This window comes from Hyla sarda, chromosome 4 (assembly GCF_029499605.1).
Source record: "Hyla sarda isolate aHylSar1 chromosome 4, aHylSar1.hap1, whole genome shotgun sequence".
NCBI classification, from domain to species: domain Eukaryota; kingdom Metazoa; phylum Chordata; class Amphibia; order Anura; family Hylidae; genus Hyla; species Hyla sarda.
The window spans coordinates 14,611,775-14,635,975 of record NC_079192.1 but is presented as its reverse complement, the minus strand read 5'-3'; the positions used below and the strand labels follow the sequence as shown (position 1 = coordinate 14,635,975).

Below are 24,201 nucleotides of genomic sequence, written 5' to 3'. Positions count from 1 at the left end.
GGGGTGCAAGAGAGGGGTGCAAGTGGAGTACAAGAGAGGGGTGCAAGTGGGGTGCAAGAGAGGGGTGCCAGTGGGGTGCAAGAGAGGGGTGCAAGTGGAGTGAAAGAGAGGGGTGCAAGTGGGGTGCAAGAGAGGGGTGTAAGTGGGGTGCAAGAGAGGGGTGCTATTGAAATGCAGGTGAGGAGCAGTAGTGGAATGGGAGAGAGGTGTTATGGCTGATATTTCTGTCAAGAATAATGGTCCTGGTTTGGTTTCTGGTTCGACTGCCCCCCCGGTAGTGGCTGCTTCTCCCAGAAGCTATGCCAGCGTCACTGCCGGGGGATCCCCATCTCCATCTGGCTCTGGGGGTCACTTGCAACAGCGCCTCCTGGAGGCTCTACGTAGGGGAGACAGGTCGATCCAGGTAGAGGGGAGGGGTGAGGTTGACCTGTCTTTTTGGATAGAAAGACACGGCTTAGGCGCCTTCCGAGAACAAAATGGGGAGGTGGTCTGGTCCCTCCCGACATCCGGGCAGGAAAGTGGCCGTAGGAATGTGGTCCGTTTAGTGTGGAGGAGCGAAGATGCGTGTCCGCCTCGGGGAAAGGTGGTTGAGCTCCTCCTCCGGATGGAATTCAGGGCAAGTGACATCTTTGCCCTGATCCACCCCTACGGTACTTCCGAGTTTGACATCAGCTTCGCTCGGCCAGAGGGTTTGGAACTTTTCTGGTCGAACTATGAGGTGGTGAAAAGCGAGCCCGGCTGGCGGGATTTTGCCGTAAAGGCGATATCCCGTCAGAATTTGGTCAAGAAAGTGACCGTTTTGACACGTAACGAGTCACTATCTTGCTATGACATCATGACCTGGCTCAGCCGATATGGGGATGTGACGGACATGCCAAAAAAGAACTATGATGAACATGGGATCTGGTCTGGGGCCTGGACGTTTTCCATCAAACTGAAGCGTTCGGGGAGCACTGTTGCCCACATCCCATCAGCTGCATTTCTTGGGAGAGACAGAATCCAAGTTTTCTACCAGGGGCAGCCCAAGGTCTGTCACAGGTGTGGCAGCCCCACTCACTTTAGCGCAGCCTGTACCGTGCAGGTCTGTGCACTGTGCAGTGGGGTAGGTCATCTTGCCGCATCCTGTAGGCAGATCCGGTGTCATCTGTGTGATGTCTTAGGACACCCTTTCAGCCGTTGTCCTAGCGCCTTTGCCCGTGCGACGGTCACCTTGGCTGGAGACGGCAGTAATGTTGCTTCAGCTGGGGAGGGCACGAGTGCGGGTGAAGGTGCAACAGGGTCAGTGAAGAGGAAAAGTCCCGCCAAGCTGAGGCGGGAGGCTAATCGCAGAAGGAGCAGGGAACTGGAGAGTTCCCATGTGGCAGGGGTAGCTTCTGACCCTGCTCCAGAGGTTAGTCCTGAAACTGCTGAGGCCCTGGAGGAGAATGTGCTGGATGAGGAAATGAGGAGAATCTGTAGAGAAGAGGGCAGCAAGGCCGATCTTTCCGATTCCTCCCACTATGAAAGTGTGGATGAGGAGGGTGAAGAGCGGCCAAAAAAGAAGGGCAATAAAAGGGGAAAGAAGAGGTCGGAGCCCTCTAGTCCCCGTACTACGGACCAGGTCCCAAGCGGAAGCTTACCTGCCCCCCCTCTGATTGATCTGTCTAATCGGTACTCTGTCCTTGAAGACATCTCCTCTCCTTCCTTGGAGGAGGGGGTCGAGGATGGGGTGCCTGAAGTGGGGAAGCCTCCAGGGGGAACTGGGCCATGTTCTGAAGGGGCAATTTCCTCAGGGGATGGGGCCAAACCGGAGCCAGGTGGAGATGGGGATTCAAAAATGGACCTGTCAGAATCAAAAAAACGGTCCAAAGAGAAGGAAGCCTCCTCGTCTGGGGATGAGGGGGTGAAGAAAAGACAGAAATGATGGGGTTAGGGCCGTCTAACTCGATCACCCATGATGGCGGCACTCACCCCATTGACGCTGGCATCCATTAACTGTGCCAGCATAAAGTCTGATACGGCTAGATTCGCAGCCTTTGATTTTCTCGGCCGTGTTGATGCCGACATTTTCTTTTTACAAGAGACCAGGTTGTCAGATCTAGCCTCCCTGGTAAAAGCCAGGAGAGAGTGGAGGCGCGGCCCCTCCCACTGGTCTCTTGCGGCTGAGCCGTATAGTGGGGTGGCGGTCCTTTTTACCGCTCCGGTTGAATGCCGACGGGTTATTGAGTTAGAAATGGGGAGGTGCCTGATCTTAGATGTCCTCATGAAGGGACAAGAGCTCCGGCTCATTAACATCTACGCCCCACAAACCAAGTGGGACCGTAAAGATCTCTTTATGAGGATTAAGCCCTTTCTTTTTACAAGCCGACAGGTGATCTTTGGAGGGGATTTCAATACTGTCACAAGGTCCCAAGATAGGAGAGGTTCCAATGATCGGTTGGCTTATGATAGCATAGCTCTCAATAGTATAGTTAGGGAAGCTCGCCTAGAGGATGCCCACATTCGGAGCCCCTCAGGCCACGCGGGTTTCACCTATCATCGAGGTAGCTGCAGGTCTAGAATAGACAGGTTTTATTTGAAGGAGGAAGCCGTCTCTTCCGCAGTGTCCGTGGTTGAGGTGGAGTTCTCCGATCACTGTATGATTTCTTTTTCCTTGAATGTTTCAGAGACCCCCCGAGTGGGTAAAGGTTATTGGAAGCTGAATTCGTCCCTCCTGGAGGAAGCTGAGGTAAGACAGTCCTTTGAGGATTTTCTTCAGAGTCAGGTACCTTTACTGGACCTTTGTAGTAGTAAGTCAGAGTGGTGGGAGATATTCAAGAAGAGGGTTGCGGGGTTCTTCCGCCAGCTCTCGAGCCTCAGGTCCCTGAACAGGTATCGCCTGTATCAGGGACTGAGGAGGAAACTCGAGCTTCTTGTTTCGACTGGAGGTAGCCGAGAGGATATCTCCAGAGTGAAATCCTTGCTGATGAGGTGTCAGTACGATAGGCACGCATCCTTGGTTTTTGAGAGGGATTTCGGGAAATACCGCTCGCCCGACCCTTACAGAAACTGTAAGATGTCAGTGAGTAGTAAAGTCATTTCAGGACTGATTGATAGTACAGGATCTCTGAATCGGTCCAGATCAGGGATCCTGGAGGTCGTCAGATCCTTCTACTCGCACCTCTTGGGAAGGAAGGATCTAGATCGAGACAGGATGTCGGCTTTCCTGGCTGAAACCATTCCTGAGCCAGGGGTAGACCCCTCTCTTGATGTTTTGGCAGAAGAAATCAGGGAAGAGGAAGTGAGACTGGCGATCGAGGGGCTTGCCCCCAAGAAGTCACCAGGTCCGGATGGCTTAACATCCGAGTGGTACAGGACCTTTAAGGAGTCTTTAGCTCCCCTCTTGACTGAGGTATTCAATGAGTGTCTCTCCTCGGGCACTCTGCCGAATTCAATGAGGAGGTCAGCCCTGATTCTTCTCTGAAAGGGTAAAGATCCCAGCCGTATTGAGAATTGGAGGCCCATAGCTCTTCTCAATACGGACAGGAAGCTTCTGGCCAAGATACTGTTTAATCGGCTGGTGAAGTTTGCACCCCGGCTCCTTTCGGGGGCTCAGCACTGCTCTGTTCCAGGCCGAAGCACCTTAAGTGCGGTCCTTAGTGTCAGGGAGGCAGTGGAGCGGAGTAGTGCGGGTCTCTGGAAGGGGTACCTGCTGTCCCTGGATCAGGCCAAAGCATTTGATCGGGTGAACCATGACTACCTCTGGTCCGTCCTACTGAGATATGGCTTATCGTGTACTTTTGTTAATTGGCTTAAGATCTTGTATACAGGGGCAGAGAGTTTCCCGCTGGTGAACGGTTGGTCTGGCCGCTCTTTTGAGGTGGGGTCCGGAGTCCGTCAGGGTTGTCCTTTGAGCCCGCTTTTATACGTGTTCGCAATCGACCCCTTTGTCCGGAGGGTAGATTGTGGGCCGTTGGCGGGAGTCGGGATGAGTCTGGCGGAGCTGGATGTTGCCCAGCGAGCAGTGGCGTACGCTGATGATGTCACCATTTTCGTGTCCTCGAGAGAGGAGGTTGATGTGGTGATGTCGGAGGTGGAACGCTACTCGGAGGCATCCGGGTCTAAGATCAACCGGGATAAGTGTGAAAGTCTTTGGCTGGGAGGGGAAGATCCCACGTTTGATCTCCCGGACACCCTTCCAGGGCCCCAAGAGTCAGCAAAAATTCTGGGCATCACATTCGGCCAGGATGATTATCCCACCAAAAACTGGGATGGTAAGCTCCAGGATGCCACTCAGAAGGTGGACCAGTGGAAGGGTTGGTCTATGACCCTCAGGGAAAGGGTACACCTGATCAAATCGTACCTGCTCCCCTTGTTTATCTATCTGGGCAGCGTATGTATCTTGCCAGAGGCTTACTATACTAGGATCTACAGCCTGTTTTTCCAACTGTTATGGGGGAACAGGATGAACCTAGTCAAGAGGGAGGTTACGTACCGCACGAGGAGACTAGGGGGTTTATCTATGGTAAACCCCGTGGTGTTCTTAACGAACACCTTCTTGAAAGCTAACATCTCGAACCTCTGGTCAGAGAGGGCTCCTCCATGGGTACTCTCCTGCAGGGAGTGGTTTCGGCCTTTCTTCCAGGAATGGGAGACAGGAGGGCAAGTGAAGGACCTCCGTACGCCCCATGGATATCTTCCGGCTTACGCTACCCCGACTCTGAAGGCGATACGTCGGTGGGGTCTGGGAGTGTGGGAGATCAGGACCCAGTCAAGGCAGTTCCTTGACAAACGGGTTCTGTTGACCCACTTCCAGAAGCCTCTGGCACTCAGGGACTGCCCAGGTCGGGATCTGAGGGTGGGGTTGTATCTTTTAAACATGAAAAGGATCCCCCAGAAGTTTTGGGACTTGGCCTGGCGCTGCTTTCAGGGGAAGCTATATGTGAGGGACAATTTGAAGTGTAGGAGATCTGATGACCGGGGGTGTCCCCGAGAAGAGTGCGGGAACATGCTGGAAAGCATGGACCATTTCCTGCTTCATTGTCCCTTTAATATAGGGGTCTACAACCGGGTGGGCGCTTCCATCGGCTGGAGTCAACTTGCCGGCCTTACCTATCCGGAGTGGGCTTATGGGGCATTCAGGACCCTGGGTGGCTGTGATCGGGGCACTTTATTCTTAGTCAGCTTAGTGGTTAGGTACTACACGTGGAACGCACGGTGTTTAGTATCTACACAGCGGAAAGTCCTCTCCGAGGTGGAGGTCTGTAGGAACATCACTGGTGACCTCGGGAAGATCAGGTCTTTGGAGTATGGCAGTCTTGGTACCAGTAGGGCTTCTCTCCTATGGAGAGGGTTTTCTTTTGATGTGCCCTAGGTACTAGACCTTTTGGGTAGAGTACCCTTGATTTGGTTAGGGACAGTGATGTAGGGACAGGGTTAGGGTGATAGTAGGGTCAGTTTATTTTTAGGGATAATGGTAGGGAGAGAGGTAGGGTGCAGTTAGGGAAAGAATATAAATTTTGTATGTATCAGGATTGCCATCCTTCTTCCTGGTGGTGGGCTAATACATGTGCACCATAGCTTTTTGTTTTGTTTTCAGATGTTAAGGTTATGAAGGGCTTACAGGCACCGAACTTGGGCCTAAAGTGTGTTGTATTGTTTGTTTATGTATATTGTAATGCTGATAATGATAAAGTTGGTTGGGAGGAGTTCTAGGTTGGGAGGGTGTATTTGTGGGTGGTGGTGGTTGTTTCTTTTGGTGGACCTGGCATGGGTCAGTTATGGACTGGACATTGAGGACTATGAACTGTATGGACGCTGACCCATGTACAGGAGGGCGGGTGGTGTGGGTGAAGGGACAGTTTAGTGTAGGTTGTTTTATTGTATTTGTAGGTGTATTTTCTGTATATTTAGGTGTATATAGTGTATATAGTCTATATGAATAATATGTTATAATTTTGTTTATCTTATATTATGGCAGTCGAACCAGTTGTTATTTTTGTAGTAATTTTTCTTTGGTATTTTTGTATCCCGTAGTGGATTTAGTTTTTCTTTGGTCTAGGTCTTCTTTTCCCCAAGTTTGGGTGTTTTTGAGTTATAGATTTAATTTTCTTTCTTAACAATTAGGGGGGGGGGGGGGGAAGTATGTGTATATATACATATATATATTAAATTAATGGGGTGTAGTGGGAGTCCTTATTGTGTGTGTTTTCCCAAGTTTGGGTGTTTTTGAGTTACAGCTAAATTGTGCTATTTTTATATTTCTTTTTTGGTAATGCAAGTTGAGTAGGTATGTGAGTGTTGTTAGATATTTGGTTATGTAAGATGCGTCTCTAGTATTTTCTAGGGAAAACTGGGCTGGCCGGTTAGGCAGGATTTATGTTCTTTTATTTGAAATGTAAAGTTTGGGTTTATGTTATTTTATGTTGTTTTTTTCAGTTATGGCAAAGTTGTGCTGGTTTTTGTGTTTGTTATGATTTACATTTTTCTACTAAAAAAGATTTACAGCTCTGGAATATAATACAGGATATAACTCAGGATCAGTACAGGATAAGTAATGTAATGTATGTACACAGTGACCCCACCAACAGAATAGTGAGTACAGCTCTGGAGTATAATACAGGATATAACTCAGGATAAGTGCAGGATAAGTAATGTAATGTATGTACACAGTGACCCCACCAACAGAATAGTGAGTACAGCTCTGGAGTATAATACAGGATATAACTCAGGATCAGTACAGGATAAGTAATGTAATGTATGTACACAGTGACCCCACCAGCAGAATAGTGAGTACAGCTCTGGAATATAATACAGGATATAACTAAGGATCAGTACAGGATAAGTAATGTAATGTGTGTACACAGTGACCTCACCAGCAGAATAGTGAGTACAGCTCTGGAGTATAATACAGGATATAACTCAGGATCAGTACAGGATAAGTAATGTAATGTGTGTACAAAGTGACCTCACCAGCAGAATAGTGAGCACAGCTCTGGAGTATAATACAGGATATAACTCAGGATCAGTACAGGATAAGTAATGTAATGTATGTACACAGTGACCTCACCAGCAGAATAGTGAGCACAGCTCTGGAGTATAATACAGGATATAACTCAGGATCAGTACAGGATAAGTAATGTAATGTATGTACACAGTGACCTCACCAGCAGAGTAGTGAGTACAGCTCTGGAGTGCTGACCAATTAGTTGCGGGTGTGTTATAATTTTGTTTATCTTATATTATGGCAGTCGAACCAGTTGTTATTTTTGTAGTAATTTTTCTTTGGTATTTTTGTATCCCGTAGTGGATTTAGTTTTTCTTTGGTCTAGGTCTTCTTTTCCCCAAGTTTGGGTGTTTTTGAGTTATAGATTTAATTTTCTTTCTTAACAATTAGGGGGGGGGGGGGGGAAGTATGTGTATATATACATATATATATTAAATTAATGGGGTGTAGTGGGAGTCCTTATTGTGTGTGTTTTCCCAAGTTTGGGTGTTTTTGAGTTACAGCTAAATTGTGCTATTTTTATATTTCTTTTTTGGTAATGCAAGTTGAGTAGGTATGTGAGTGTTGTTAGATATTTGGTTATGTAAGATGCGTCTCTAGTATTTTCTAGGGAAAACTGGGCTGGCCGGTTAGGCAGGATTTATGTTCTTTTATTTGAAATGTAAAGTTTGGGTTTATGTTATTTTATGTTGTTTTTTTCAGTTATGGCAAAGTTGTGCTGGTTTTTGTGTTTGTTATGATTTACATTTTTCTACTAAAAAAGATTTACAGGATATAACTCAGGATCAGTACAGGATAAGTAATGTAATGTATGTACACAGTGACCTCATCAACAGAATAGTGAGTACAGCTCTGGAATATAATACAGGATATAACTCAGGATCAGTACAGGATAAGTAATGTAATGTGTGTACACAGTGACCTCACCAGCAGAATAGTGAGTACAGCTCTGGAGTATAATACAGGATATAACTCAGGATCAGTACAGGATAAGTAATGTAATGTATGTACACAGTGACCTCACCAGCAGAATAGTGAGTACAGCTCTGGAGTATAATACAGGATATAACTCAGGATCAGTACAGGATAAGTAATGTAATGTATGTACACAGTGACCTCACCAGCAGAATAGTGAGTACAGCTCTGGAATATAATACAGGATATAACTCAGGATCAGTACAGGATAAGTAATGTAATGTATGTACACAGTGACCCCACCAACAGAATAGTGAGTACAGCTCTGGAGTATAATACAGGATATAACTCAGGATAAGTGCAGGATAAGTAATGTAATGTATGTACACAGTGACCCCACCAACAGAATAGTGAGTACAGCTCTGGAGTATAATACAGGATATAACTCAGGATCAGTACAGGATAAGTAATGTAATGTATGTACACAGTGACCCCACCAGCAGAATAGTGAGTACAGCTCTGGAATATAATACAGGATATAACTAAGGATCAGTACAGGATAAGTAATGTAATGTGTGTACACAGTGACCTCACCAGCAGAATAGTGAGTACAGCTCTGGAGTATAATACAGGATATAACTCAGGATCAGTACAGGATAAGTAATGTAATGTGTGTACAAAGTGACCTCACCAGCAGAATAGTGAGCACAGCTCTGGAGTATAATACAGGATATAACTCAGGATCAGTACAGGATAAGTAATGTAATGTATGTACACAGTGACCTCACCAGCAGAATAGTGAGCACAGCTCTGGAGTATAATACAGGATATAACTCAGGATCAGTACAGGATAAGTAATGTAATGTATGTACACAGTGACCTCACCAGCAGAGTAGTGAGTACAGCTCTGGAGTGCTGACCAATTAGTTGCGGGTGTGGTCGTGCTTCAGCTGTGCTGTGTGTCTGCTGTGTCTCCTGAGCTCCAGGGATTTCCATCTGTTCCACCTGGGGCCTGCTTCCTCCTCCCCAGGGAGGGAGTGGGTTTCCAGGCATGAGTGAGGGAGGCGAGGCCCAGGCTTCTGCTCCTCGGAATAGGCCGCAGGGGAGCAGTAGAAGCCAGCAAGCGGCCGGAACATCGGAGGATTTGGGGGTGAGGCGTTCCACCAGGAGTCGCAGCAATGCTGCTCCAACTCCCCCCACAGAGGTGAGGAGCTCCAAGGCTGGATCCACCTCGGGAAAGCTGGGTGCTTCCAGCGGAAAGCTGGGTTCATCAGGAAGAAGGCAGAGTGCTCACGGAGGTGAAGCCGACCTCAGTGAGGAAGGCTGGGGAGTGCTGAGGACCCGGGAGTCTATTTCCACCTATACCTCCCGGGTAAAAAGTCACCTCCGTGAGTATGAAGACGCCTGTAAGATCAGGAGGCTCCGAGCGGAACTGCGCTGTGCCCGTGCCAGGGCTAAGGTAACTCCTAAGAGGAAAAAGATGGAGATCCAGGCGCAGATAAAGAGACTTATGGCTGAAATACAAGCTTTGGAGGAGAAGAGAGGGGAATTACTGGCAAAGAGTGGGCCATTTAAAGAAAAATTGGGAAATGGAGAACGATTCAAGGTAATGGAGGAAAAGGAAAATAAAAGGTTGATGGGGCTGCAACCTGAGAGCCAGGTGGATGATGCGGAGGAGATGGAGGAAGAACAACAGCCAGATCCACCTGGTGGCCTGCGGCAACAGCAGCAGGTCCCGTACAGTGGGCCCCCTGCACAGCAACCAGCATTATCACCTGCCGACTCGGGGGAGGACAGTGACAGCAGCTACCAGGGAGGGGCGCTAATGGCCCAGATCCGCATGCTGGAATCCCCAGTGTGTCCTCAGAATCTGGTGTTTGGAGATGAGCTCCCAAATGAGGCACCTGGGGATAGGAAGAAAAAGAAGACCAAGCCAAAGCAGCAAGAAGTGGTGAGTTACATCTACACCCTCCTCCCTGTAAACCCTGAGTCGGCCGCAGGGTCAGCTCATTGTGCAAGCCCCGTTACCCAGCCCGTGTTCTGTGGTGGACTCGGTGCAAAGGTGCGGGGAGAGTACAGATACTAAAAGGGCGCAGAGCTCCATGCCTGTTTGCAGTAGCAGGGATGGAGCAGAGAAGGCATCGGCCGCAAGGCCGTACAGTGAGGGCGGCCCAGCGGTGGGCATAGAGGCAGACTCCGGTGCTTTAGTTCGCTCCCCTGTGGGAGAGGGGGGTGACTCAGTGCCGGAGGTAGTCGTGGTGGCTAAGGGAAAAATAGATTCTCCCAAAAGTAGAAAAAAACTTTTGTTTTGCATTGGCGCCGCTGATCCAGATCAGCGGCGCACAGGAGCTGGACATTCTAGTACGGATGAGGCGGAGGGTACCGGTAAAAACAGGGCTGGGGCCGCTAATAAACAGGCTAGGCAGGCTTCCCGGTCCTTGTATAAGGGACCGGTGACCTGTCCTGTGGTGATGGCTCCAGCCCTGGTACCCAGTGATGCTGACAGTACAAAATCTGCGCCAGAACGCACCGGTCCAGCCAGTATGAATGTGGAGGTTAATGTTGGAGTAACTGAGGGTGTGAATGAGGGGAATAATTCATCTGTTACTAAAAATCTGTCTGGGGCTTTGAATGGTGGTTTGGGCTGTAGCACAGGTGGAGGTATGGGGGGCACATCAGCTAAAATAGGGGTCAATGGTTTGGGTATGGATTATGTGGAGGAGGGTGGTGAGGGGGCACAGATTAGTGGTGGAAATGTAGGGCCTGGTCCAGTTGCACCTCCAGCGGTGGCAGCACCCGTCCGCAGCTACGCGAATGTCACCGCTGGGGGAAGGGGGGCAGCTTCCTCGTCCTCTGGCTCTGGGGAGAGCAGTTTGCAGCAGCGTCTCCTGGGGGCCTTAAGGAGAGGGGAGAGATCAATCAATGTAGAGGGTAGGGAGGTTGATCTATCCTTTTGGATAGAAAGACATGGTCTTTCAGCCTTCCGAGAGGAAAGAGGGGGGGATACTGTGTGGTCCCTCCCTACAGCCGGGCCAGGTGGTCTCCGTAGGAATGTGGTCCGGCTGAGGTGGAGAGGCAGTGATACATGTCCTCCAAGATCTAAAGTTGTTGAGCTTCTGCTGAAGTTGGGCTTTAAGGCAGCTGACATCTATGCCTTAATACATCCTTATGGTACCCCTGAGTTTGATATCAGCTTTGTTCGGCCGGAGGGGCTTGAGCTCTTCTGGTCGAATTATGAGTTGGTAAAGAATGAGCCTGGCTGGCGAGACTTTGCCATTCAGGCAGTGTCTCGCCAAAATAATGTCAAGAAGGTGACTGTTTTAACCCGTAACGAATCGCTTTCTTGTATTGACATCATGACGTGGCTAGGTCGGTATGGTGAGGTGGTGGAGGTCCCAAAAAAGAACAGGGATGAATATGGCATCTGGTCAGGGGCCTGGACGTTTATGGTCAAGCTTAGGTGTTCAGGAAACACCGTTACCCATATACCATCTGCGACCTTCCTCGGAAGGGATCGTATCCAGATCTTCTACCAGGGTCAGCCGAAGCTCTGTCACAGATGTGGTGACCCCACACATTTTAGTTCCAATTGCACTGTGCAGAAGTGCACTCTGTGTGGGGAAATAGGCCATCTCGCTACATCTTGTGCAGAGATTAGGTGTCACCTGTGTGGTGACTTAGGTCACCCATTCAGTCGCTGCCCTCGTTCCTTTGTCAACGCGGTTGTTGCCCCGGTGGGAGTAAGCCGTGAGGTGGATTCTGCTGGGGGGATGGCTGTCGGGGATGAAGGGGTGCAGGGGCCAGGGAAGAAAAGTAAGCAGAAGACGCCTGCCCAACTGAGGCGTCTCGAGAAGCGTCAAAGGGACAGGGAGATTCAGGACTCACAGGAGCATCAACCAACTGGGGTGACTCCTGATCCTGTCCCTGCGGCCAGTCTTACTGCTGAGGCCCTGGGGGCAGGGAACTGGATGAGGAGATTGGGAAGATCCACAAAGAGGGGGATGCCGTCTCCTCACTGTCCTCCCATGGTGGGAGCGCGGATGAGGACAGTGGGGAATGGGCAGAAACAAAGCGGGGTACTCGGAAGAATAAGACAAGGAGAGATATAAGATCTTCTCCCACCCGCCAAATGCCAAAGGAAGGTACAACTGATCTCCCTCTGATTGGTCTCTCCAACCGGTTCCGAGCCCTCCGCGACATTTCCTCTTCGGAGGGGGAGGAGGCGGGGGGTGAGGTTCCGGATGTTGCGGGGGGGCTCACAGGAGATGCTGAGTCCTCTCTCCCTGGGGAATCCATGTCTTCAGGGGGGGAGACTGGCCAGAGTCAGGGGACGAGGAAAATGTATATAATGGGAAAATGGACACATCCATCTCACTAAAAAGGGGTAAACCATCATCTGATGAGGAGGGTGGTGGGGTGAATGGGAAGGATGGTGGGAAAAAGAAAGCGGTCTAACTCAATCACCCTCGATGGCGGCACCCTCTCCGTTGACTCTGGCATCCATTAATGTTGCCAGCATTAAGTCAGATACAGCTCGATTTGCGGCCTATGATTTTTTTGCCCATATTAATGCTGATATTTTATTTTTGCAGGAGACCAGGCTAACAGATATGTCATCTATCTACAAGGCTAAAAGAGAGTGGAGGAATTGGCCCTCCTACTGGTCTCTTGGGGCCGAGCCGTATAGCGGAGTGGCGGTCCTTTTTACTTCAGCGGTAGAATGCCGACGGGTTATCGAGTTAGAAATGGGGAGGTGCCTGATCTTAGATGTCCTCATGAAGGGACAAGAACTTCGCCTTATTAACATCTACGGCCCACAGTCTAAGTGGGACCGGAAGTGTCTCTTTATGAGGATCAAGCCCTATCTTTTTACAAGTCGGCAGGTGGTCTTTGGAGGGGACTTCAATGCTGTCACGAGGCCCCAAGATAGGGGAGGTTCCAGAGACAAGCTGACTTATGATAGCGTCGCCCTTAATAGCATAGCAAGTGAGGCTCGCCTGGTGGATGTCCACATCCGGTACACCCCAGGCCACGCGGGATTCACCTATCATAGGGGTAGTTGTAGGTCTAGGATAGACAGGTTTTATTTGAAGGAGGAAGCTGTCTCTTCAGCAGTATCTGTTGTTGAGGTGGAGTTCTCCGATCACTGTTTAATTTTGTTTTCTCTGAATGTCACAGAGACCCCCCGGATGGGCAGAGGCTATTGGAAGCTGAATTCGTCTCTCTTGGAAGAAGCGGAGATAAGACAGTCCTTTGAGGATTTTCTTCAGAGCCAGATACCATTGCTGGGCCTTTGTAGCAGTAAGTCAGAGTGGTGGGAGATCTTCAAGAAAAGGGTTGCGAAATTCTTCCGCCAGCTCTCGGGCCTCAGAAGCCTAAACAAGTACCGTTTGTACCAGGGCCTGAGGAAGAAACTTGAGCACCTTGTCTCGACTGGAGATAGTCGTGATGATATCTCCAGAGTGAAATCCTTGCTGATGAAGTGCCAGTACGACAGACACGAATCTTTGGTTTTTGAGAGGGATTACGGGAAGTACCGCTCGCCCGACCCTTACAGAAACTGCAAGATGTCAGTGAATAGTAAAATAGTCTCAGGACTGATTGATAGTATGGGATCCTTGAAAAGGTCCAGATCAGGGATCCTGGAGGTCATCAGATCCTTCTACTCGCACCTCTTGGGAAGGAAGGATCTAGATCGAGATAAGGTATCAGCTTTCTTGGCTGAAACCATTCCTGAACCAGGAGTAGACCCCTCTCTTGACGTTTTGACAGAGATGATCCGGGAAGAGGAAGTCAGGATGGCGATTGATGGGCTTGCCCTCAAGAAGTCACCCGGTCCGGATGGCTTAACATCTGAGTTCTACAAGACCTTTAAGGACACTTTGGTTCCCCTCTTGACTGCGGTTTTAAATGAGTGTCTATCCTCGGGCACTCTGCCAAAGACAATGAGGAGGTCAGCGCTGATCATCTTGTCAAAGGGTAAAGACCCGTCCCACATTGAGAATTGGCGTCCCATAGCTCTTCTCAATGCGGACAGAAAGATTCTGGCAAAAGTGCTGTTTAACCGGCTGGTGGAATTTGCACCCCGGCTCCTTTCGGGGGCTCAGCATTGCTCTATTCCGGGCCGCAGTACATTTAGTGCTGTGCTCAGTGTCCGGGAGGCTGTGGAGCAGGGTAGGGCTGGCCACTGGAAGGGGTACTTGCTGTCCTTGGATCAGGCAAAAGCGTTTGATCGGGTTAACCATGAGTACCTCTGGTCTGTTCTTCTGAGATATGGCCTGCCGGGGGGGTTTGTTGATTGGCTTAAGACCTTGTATGCAGGGGCAGAGAGTTTCCCGCTTGTGAATGGTTGGATCGTCGCTCCTTTGAGGTTGGGTCTGGTGTCCGTCAGGGTTGTCCTTTAAGCCCTTTGCTGTACGTGTTTGTGTCACGATGCCGGCTGGCAGGTAGTGGACCCTCTGTGCCAGAGAGGGATTGGCGTGGACCGTGCCAGTGGACCGGTTCTAAGCCACTACTGGTTTTCACCAGAGCCCGCCGCAAAGCGGGATGGTCTTGCTGCGGCGGTAGTGACCAGGTCGTATCCACTAGCAACGGCTCACCTCTCTGGCTGCTGAAGATAGGCGCGGTACAAGGGAGTAGGCAGAAGCAAGGTCGGACGTAGCAGAAGGTCGGGGCAGGCAGCAAGGATCGTAGTCAGGGGCAACGGCAGAAGGTCTGGAAACACTGGCAAGGAACACACAAGGAACGCTTTCACTGGCACTAAGGCAACAAGATCCGGCAAGGGAGTGCAAGGGAAGTGAGGTAATATAGGGAAGTGCACAGGTGAAAACCCTAATTGGAACCACTGCGCCAATCAGCGGCGCAGTGGCCCTTTAAATCGCAGAGACCCGGCGCGCGCGCGCCCTAGGGAGCGGGGCCGCGCGCGCCGGGACAGAACAGACGGGGAGCGAGTCAGGTAGGGGAGCCGGGGTGCGCATCGCGAGCGGGCGCTACCCGCATCGCGAATCGCATCCCGGCTGGCAGCAGGATCGCAGCGCCCCGGGTCAGAGGACGTGACCGGAGCGCTGCAGCGGAGGGAGTGAAGCGAGCGCTCCGGGGAGGAGCGGGGACCCGGAGCGCTCGGCGTAACAGTACCCCCCCCCTTGGGTCTCCCCCTCTTCTTGGAGCCTGAGAACCTGAGGAGCAGACTTTTGTCAAGGATGTTGTCCTCAGGTTCCCAGGATCTCTCTTCAGGACCACAACCCTCCCAGTCTACTAAAAAAAAATTTTTCCCTCTGACCTTTTTGGCAGCCAAAATTTCCTTGACCGAGAAGACGTCCGAGGAGCCGGAAACAGGAGTGGGAGGAACAGATTTGGGAGAAAAACGGTTGAGGATGAGTGGTTTGAGAAGAGAGACGTGAAAGGCATTAGGGATACGAAGAGAAGGAGGAAGAAGAAGTTTATAAGAGACAGGATTAATTTGACACAAAATTTTGAAAGGACCAAGATAGCGTGGTCCCAACTTGTAGCTAGGGACACGGAAGCGGACATATTTAGCGGAGAGCCATACCTTGTCTCCAGGGGAAAAAACGGGGGGAGCTCTTCTTTTCTTATCCGCGAACCTCTTCATGCGTGAAGAAGCCTGTAAGAGAGAATTTTGGGTCTCTCTCCATATAATGGAAAGGTCACGAGAAATTTCATCCACAGCGGGCAGACCAGAGGGCAAGGGGGTAGGGAGGGGGGGAAGAGGGTGACGGCCGTACACCACGAAAAATGGGGATTTGGAGGAAGATTCAGAGACCCTGAAGTTATACGAGAATTCGGCCCATGGAAGGAGATCTGCCCAGTCATCCTGGCGGGAGGAAACAAAATGTCGCAAATAATCACCCAGGATCTGGTTAATTCTTTCTACTTGTCCATTGGACTGGGGATGATATGCAGAGGAAAAATTTAATTTAATCTTGAGTTGTTTACAGAGAGCTCTCCAGAATTTAGACACGAATTGGACCCCTCTATCCGAGACAATCTGCGTAGGCAACCCGTGAAGACGAAAAATGTGTACAAAAAATTGTTTAGCCAACTGAGGCGCAGAAGGAAGACCAGGAAGAGGGATGAAATGTGCCATTTTGGAGAATCGATCAACGACCACCCAAATAACGGTGTTGCCACGGGAAGGGGGTAAATCAGTAATAAAATCCATACCAATCAGAGACCAAGGCTGTTCGGGGACAGGCAGAGGATGAAGAAAACCAGCGGGCTTCTGGCGAGGAGTCTTATCCCGGGCACAGATAGTGCAGGCTCGCACAAAGTCCCCAACATCCGTCTCCAGAGTCGGCCACCAATAGAAGCGGGAGATGAGTTGCACAGATTTCTTGATGCCCGCATGACCTGCGAGATGGGAGGAGTGACCCCATTTGAGGATTCCGAGGCGTTGGCGTGGAGAAACAAAGGTCTTTCCTGGAGGAGTCTGCCTGATGGAGGCAGGAGAAGTGGAGATCAGGCAGTCAGGTGGAATGATGTGTTGCGGAGGGAGATCAACTTCTGAGGCATCCGAGGAACGAGAGAGAGCATCGGCCCTAATGTTCTTATCGGCAGGACGAAAGTGAATCTCAAAATTAAATCGGGCAAAGAACAGAGACCACCGGGCCTGGCGAGGATTCAGCCGTTGGGCCGACTGGAGGTAGGAGAGGTTCTTGTGGTCGGTGTAGATAATAACAGGAAATCTTGATCCCTCCAGCAGATGCCTCCATTCCTCAAGTGCTAATTTAATGGCTAGAAGCTCTCGATCCCCGATGGAGTAGTTCCTCTCCGCTGGAGAGAAGGTCCTAGAGAAAAAACCACAAGTGACAGCATGCCCGGAAGAATTTTTTTGTAGAAGAACAGCTCCAGCTCCTACTGAGGAGGCATCAACCTCCAATAGGAAGGGTTTGGAAGGGTCAGGTCTGGAGAGCACGGGAGCCGAAGAAAAGGCAGACTTGAGTCGTTTAAAGGAGTCTTCTGCTTGAGGAGGCCAGGACTTGGGATCAGCATTTTTTTTGGTTAAAGCCACGATAGGAGCCACAATGGTAGAAAAATGTGGAATAAATTGCCTGTAATAATTGGCGAACCCCAAAAAGCGTTGGATAGCACGGAGTCCGGAGGGGCGTGGCCAATTTAAGACGGCAGAGAGTTTGTCTGGATCCATCTGTAGTCCCTGGCCAGAGACCAAATATCCTAGAAAAGGAAGAGATTGGCATTCAAACAGACATTTCTCAATTTTGGCATAGAGTTGGTTGTCACGAAGTCTCTGAAGAACCATACGGACATGCTGGCGGTGTTCTTCTAGATTGGCAGAAAAAATTAGGATATCGTCCAGATATACCACAACACAGGAGTATAACAGATCACGAAAAATTTCATTGACAAAGTCTTGGAAGACGGCAGGGGCATTGCACAGTCCAAAGGGCATGACCAGATACTCAAAGTGTCCATCTCTGGTGTTAAATGCCGTTTTCCACTCGTCCCCCTCTCTGATGCGGATGAGGTTATAGGCGCCTCTTAAGTCCAATTTAGTGAAGATGTGGGCACCTTGGAGGCGATCAAAGAGTTCAGAGATGAGGGGTAAGGGGTAGCGGTTCTTAACCGTGATTTTATTAAGACCGCGGTAGTCAATGCAAGGACGTAGGGAGCCATCTTTTTTGGACACAAAGAAAAATCCGGCTCCGGCAGGAGAGGAGGATTTACGGATAAAGCCCTTTTTTCGCGATGCGGGTAGCGCCCTTTTTTAGATTCTCCTGGACGTATTCGGACATGGCAAGAGTCTCTGGGGCAGAGAGAGGATAAATTCTGCCCCGGGGTGGAGTAGTACCCGGGAGGAGGTCGATAGGGCAATCATAAGGCCTGTGAGGAGGTAGAGTCTCAGCTTGTTTTTTGCAGAAAACATCCGCGAAGTCCATATAGGCCTTAGGGAGACCGGTTACTGGAGGAACCACAGAGTTACGGCAAGGGTTACTGGGAACCGGTTTTAGACAGTTCTTGGAACAAGAGGACCCCCAACTCTTGATCTCCCCAGTGGACCAATCCAGGGTTGGGGAATGAAGTTGAAGCCAGGGAAGTCCAAGGAGAATCTCCGAGGTGCAATTGGGAAGGACCAAAAGTTCAATCCTCTCATGATGAGATCCGATGCTCATAAGAAGGGGCTCCGTGCGGAAACGTATGGTACAGTCCAATCTTTCATTATTTACACAATTGATGTAGAGGGGTCTGGCGAGACTGGTCACTGGGATGTTGAACCTGTTGACGAGAGAGGCCAAAATAAAATTTCCTGCAGATCCAGAGTCCAAGAAGGCCACTGTAGAGAAGGAGAAGGCAGAGGCAGACATCCGCACAGGCACAGTAAGACGTGGAGAAGCAGAGTAGACATCAAGGACTGTCTCACCTTTGTGCGGAGTCAGCGTACGTCTTTCCAGGCGGGGAGGACGGATAGGACAATCCCTCAGGAAGTGTTCGGTACTAGCACAGTACAGGCAGAGGTTCTCCATACGGCGTCGTGTCCTCTCTTGAGGTGTCAGGCGAGACCGGTCGACCTGCATAGCCTCCACGGCGGGAGGCACAGGAACAGATTGCAGGGGACCAGAGGAGAGAGGAGCCGAGGAGACGAAACGCCTCGTGCGAACAGAGTCCATATCTTGGCGGAGTTCCTGACGCCTTTCAGAAAAACGCATGTCAATGCGAGTGGCTAGGTGAATAAGTTCATGTAGATTAGCAGGAATTTCTCGTGCGGCCAGAACATCTTTAATGTTGCTGGATAGGCCTTTTTTGAAGGTCGCGCAGAGGGCCTCATTATTCCAGGACAATTCTGAAGCAAGTGTACGGAATTGTACGGCATACTCGCCAACGGAAGAATTACCCTGGACCAGGTTCAACAGGGCAGTCTCAGCAGAAGAGGCTCGGGCAGGTTCCTCAAAGACACTTCGGATTTCCGAGAAGAAGGAGTGTACAGAGGCAGTGACGGGGTCATTGCGGTCCCAGAGCGGTGTGGCCCATGACAGGGCTTTTCCGGACAGAAGACTGACTACGAAAGCCACCTTAGACCTTTCAGTGGGAAACAGGTCCGACATCATCTCCAGATGCAGGGAACATTGGGAAAGAAAGCCACGGCAAAACTTAGAGTCCCCATCAAATTTATCCGGCAAGGATAAGCGTATCCCAGGAGCGGCCACTCGCTGCGGAGGAGGTGCAGGAGCTGGCGGAGGAGATGACTGCTGAAGCTGTGGTAGCAACTGTTGTAGCATAACGGTCAGTTGAGACAGCTGTTGGCCTTGTTGCGCTATCTGTTGTGACTGCTGGGCGACCACCGTGGTGAGGTCAGCGACAACTGGCAGAGGAACTTCAGCGGGATCCATGGCCGGATCTACTGTCACGATGCCGGCTGGCAGGTAGTGGACCCTCTGTGCCAGAGAGGGATTGGCGTGGACCGTGCCAGTGGACCGGTTCTAAGCCACTACTGGTTTTCACCAGAGCCCGCCGCAAAGCGGGATGGTCTTGCTGCGGCGGTAGTGACCAGGTCGTATCCACTAGCAACGGCTCACCTCTCTGGCTGCTGAAGATAGGCGCGGTACAAGGGAGTAGGCAGAAGCAAGGTCGGACGTAGCAGAAGGTCGGGGCAGGCAGCAAGGATCGTAGTCAGGGGCAACGGCAGAAGGTCTGGAAACACTGGCAAGGAACACACAAGGAACGCTTTCACTGGCACTAAGGCAACAAGATCCGGCAAGGGAGTGCAAGGGAAGTGAGGTAATATAGGGAAGTGCACAGGTGAAAACCCTAATTGGAACCACTGCGCCAATCAGCGGCGCAGTGGCCCTTTAAATCGCAGAGACCCGGCGCGCGCGCGCCCTAGGGAGCGGGGCCGCGCGCGCCGGGACAGAACAGACGGGGAGCGAGTCAGGTAGGGGAGCCGGGGTGCGCATCGCGAGCGGGCGCTACCCGCATCGCGAATCGCATCCCGGCTGGCAGCAGGATCGCAGCGCCCCGGGTCAGAGGACGTGACCGGAGCGCTGCAGCGGAGGGAGTGAAGCGAGCGCTCCGGGGAGGAGCGGGGACCCGGAGCGCTCGGCGTAACAGTTTGCAATTGATCCTTTCCTTAGGAGGATTGATTGTGGACCGTTGGCGGGGGTGAGAATGGACCTGGCGGTGCCGGATTCGGCTCTGAGGGCGGTAGCGTATGCTGATGATGTCACTGTGTTTGCCTCCTCACAAGAGGAGGTCAGATGGGTGATGTCAGAGGTGGACCGCTACTCGGAGGCATCCGGGTCCAAGATCAACCAGGATAAGTGTGAGAGTCTCTGGCTGGGAGGGGGAGATCCTAGTTTTGATCTCCCGGAAGCCCTTCCAGAGCCCCAGGAATCTGCAAAAGTTCTCGGCATTGAATTTGGCCAAGGGGATTACCCCAAACAAAACTGGGACAGCAGGCTTAAGATAGCCGCTCAGAAGGTGGATCAGTGGAAGGGTTGGTCTTTGACCCTCCGGGAAAGGGTTAACCTGATCAAAACATTCCTGCTCCCTTTGTTGATATATCTGGGCAGTGTATGCATGTTACCAGAACCTCTCTGGACCCGGGTCTACAGTGTGTTCTTCCAAATGTTATGGGGGAATAGACTGAACCTAGTGAAGAGGGAGGTTACTTACCGTACAAGGAGACTAGGGGGGTTGTGTATGGTCAACCCTGTGGTGTTCCTAGTGAATACCTTTCTTAAGACCAATATAGCAAACCTCTGGTCAGAGAGGGCTCCTCCGTGGGTATCCTCCTGTAGGGGATGGTTTCGGCCTTTCTTCCAGGAATGGGAGACAGGAGGGCAAGTGAAGGATCTTCGCACACCACACGGGCATCTCCCGGCTTATGCTACCCCGGTTCTGAAGGTTATTCGTCGGTGGGGTCTGGGGATGTGGGAGATTAGGACTCTGTCGAGGAAATTCCTTGACAAGAGGGTCCTGTCTTCTGATTTCCAGAGGCCATTGGCACTCAAGGACTGCCCAAGTCGGGATCTGGAGGTGGGTTTAGAGCTTTTGAATTCTATCAGGATCCCCTTGAAGTTTTGGGACTTGACTTGGCGCTGCTTCCATGGGAAACTGTGTGAGGGACAATCTGAAGTGCAGGAGCTCTGATGACCGGGGATGTCCCCGCGAAGAGTGTGGAGGCATGCTGGAAAGCATGGAGCATTTTCTGCTTCATTGTCCCTTTAACACAGAGGTTTACACCAGGGTGGGTGCTTCCATTGGTTGGCCTCAGCTGGCCAGTCTCTCCTATGCGGAATGGGCCTATGGGGCATTCAGAAACCTTGGAGGCTGGGACCGGTGCACTTTATTCCTAGTCAGCTCAGTGGTTAGGTACTACACGTGGAACGCACGGTGTTTAGTGTCGACGCAGCGTAAAATCCTCCCTGTGGATGTGGTGGTTAGGAACATTCTCGGTGACCTGGTGAAGGTGCGTTCTCTGGAGTACGAGAGGCTGGGTGCTGGCAGGGCCTCTCGTCTGTGGAGGGGCTCTGCCTTTAAAGTGCCTTAGCCCGTTGTCTCCCCCTGGTGGTGGGCTGATGCTGGCACATTAGTCTTTTGTTTTGAGAAGTCGGTTTATGGTAATATAGGGCTTGCAGGCACTGAACTTGAGCTTTAGGGGTTTGTTGTTTGGCTTATAGTGTTATATGTATTTGTTATTGTATTTATTGTTGTAGTCTATTTGTATACTTATGTATTGTATATATTGTTAGTCTGTGTATATTTTATGTAATGTATATATTGTATATATTGTGTGATGCCACCTGGGGTTTGGGTTTAGTTTAGGTTGGGTGGTGGGTTAAAAGGGGGGAGGGGGTTTGTATGGGACTTTTATATATACAGAAAATCCTGGACTGGTTCATGGACGTCTGGTAACATGTACTGGGGGCATGGGATGCGGGACCAGCTCAGGGCCAAAAAAAAAAAAAAGTGGTGTTATTTTGTTTGTGTTGGTTTTTTATTATTTTGTATATATTATTATTGTTGTTGTTGTTATTCTTTTTGGTATATTACTGGTATTGGGTTTTTGGTATTGCAACTGGGCCAGGAAATTCACATTTAGTATTAGTGTATATTAGTGTATATAGTTTATTAGTATGGTATGGGTATAATGGGTATTATAGGAATATGTCTTTTGTAAATATTGTATATATTTGTTTGTGTGCAGGAATGAGTGTGGGGTGGACCGGTGTTGTATTTTATGCTATGGTGTTGGTTTTATGATTCGCTATATTGATATGTTCTGTCGGATATGGTATGTTTATGTTTTGTAATTTTTTTTTATTGTTATGTTTGAAATTTTAATAAAAGATCTACAGGATATAACTCAGGATCAGTACAGGATAAGTAATGTTCTGTATGTACACAGTGACCTCACCAGCAGAATAGTGAGTGCAGCTCTGGAGTATAATACAGGATATAACTCAGGATCAGTACTAGATATCTGTATACTAAATATGATTGTGATGTCCCACTATGGGATATGCTCCTACAGTCCTGTCAGGTCTAGTCCCTATAGATCCTCAGGGCTCTCCTGCAGTGTTCCCCCCTAATGTGTATAGGTTGTATATTTAGTGTAAATGACCTTTGATATGGTCACATGATTGTTAGTCACCTGATAATGGTTGTCACATGTTTGTCATATGTTTTGTTACCCAGATAGCACCAGGTGACCAGATGACTCTCAGCTAGCCTATGGGCTCCTTGCTCCTTTATAAGAGGGGGAGGTACTACAATCTCTCGTCTTTCACCAGACTTTCTGCTGAGGTCAAGTCCAGTCCAGACGTCTCAGATCCAGTGTCCAGAACATCTGGAGGCCTCAAGCCTAAATTGCATCCCCAAGTCAGTAAGTCAAGTCATCCCTGTCTGCTGTCACTATGTTCAGTCAAATCAAGTCAGTTATAGTCAGCGTGGCTGCGCTAAAGTCTGTCAAAGTCACTGCAAGTCCCAGCAAGCTGCGAGGTCCCTCGTGTTACTGGTCACCTCTCTGGGAATCTCACTACCCTGTAAAGACTGTTATACCTGTTCAACCTCAGTAAAAGTTACTGTTAACCTAAACCTGGCCTAGGACTATTATTTACCCCTGCCTAACCTAGGACTAACAGGATTACCTTTGGGTGGTTACATAGGCAAACCATGCCCTGGCGTCACGAACACTAAGGGGTTAACACCATCTACCCCTTGGCAACACCATCTTCCCCTTACACCTCACATCATCAAACACCACAGGATCCCTCCCTATATCTCGGTCCAGGGGTAGATGTGTCTTCTAGAAGACTTTTTGTGGGTCTGTATGTGGTCCTGTAGGATGGAGCTCACCTTGTTGATACCTGGGATCTCAAGAAATCTTCCTGCTTCAGAGTAACTCATCCCAACGTTATTCACTGCAGGAAGAGAAGACGGTGGGTTATCTCTCTTCTATCATGGGGCCCGTCATCCATACTGGTATGTTTGGACAGTAAGAATAATTTAGGCCGCACCATATACAGTGGTCCCTCAAGTTACAATATTAACCCCTTAAGGACCGGCTTTTTTTTCGTTTTAGCATTTTCGTTTTTTCCTCCTTACCTTTAAAAAAAATCATAACTCTTTCAATTTTGCACCTAAAAATCCATATGATGGCTTATTATTTGCGCCACCAATTCTACTTTGTGATGACGTCAGTCATTTTACCCAAAAATCTACGGCAAAATTGAAAATAAAATCATTGTGAGACAAAATTGAAGAAAAAACGCCATTTTGTAATTTTGGGGGCTTCCGTTTCTATGCAGTAAATTTTTCGGTAAAAATTACACTTTCTCTTTATTCTGTAGGTCCTTTTGGTTAAAATGATCCCCTACTTGTATAGGTTTGATTTTGTCGCACTTCTGGAAAAAAAAATCATAACTACATGCAGGAAAATGTATACTTTTAAAATTTTCTTCTTCTGACCCTATAACTTTTTAATTTTTCTGTGTATGGGGCGGTATGAGGGCTCATTTTTTGCGCCGTGATCTGAAGTTTTTAGCTGTACTACTTTTGCATTGATCGGACTTTTTGATCGCTTTTTATTCATTTTTTCATGATATCAAAAGTGACCAAAAATATTTTATTTTGGACTTTGGAATCTTTTGTTAGCGTACGCCATTTACCGTGCGGTTTTATTAATGATAAATATTTATAATTTGGCCATTTCCTCACGCGGCGATACCATATATGTTTATTTTTATTTGCACAGTTTTTTTTCTCTTTTTTTAAGGGAAAAGGGGGGTGATTCAAACTTTTAATAGGGAAGGTGTTAAATGATCTTTATTCACTTTTTTTTTTGCCCT

General features: G+C 49.4%; 1 protein-coding gene across 1 annotated transcript in view; it reads right to left on the bottom strand.

The window, feature by feature from the left end:
* Window positions 1-24,201, bottom strand: part of LOC130366740 (very-long-chain 3-oxoacyl-CoA reductase-B-like) — a 68,529-nt gene that overhangs the window by 27,259 nt on the left and 17,069 nt on the right. Inside the window, exon 5 of the mRNA XM_056569066.1 lies at window positions 23,210-23,274. Within this exon, the coding sequence (XP_056425041.1) occupies window positions 23,210-23,274 (65 nt within the window). The remainder of the gene's footprint in view (window positions 1-23,209; window positions 23,275-24,201) is intronic.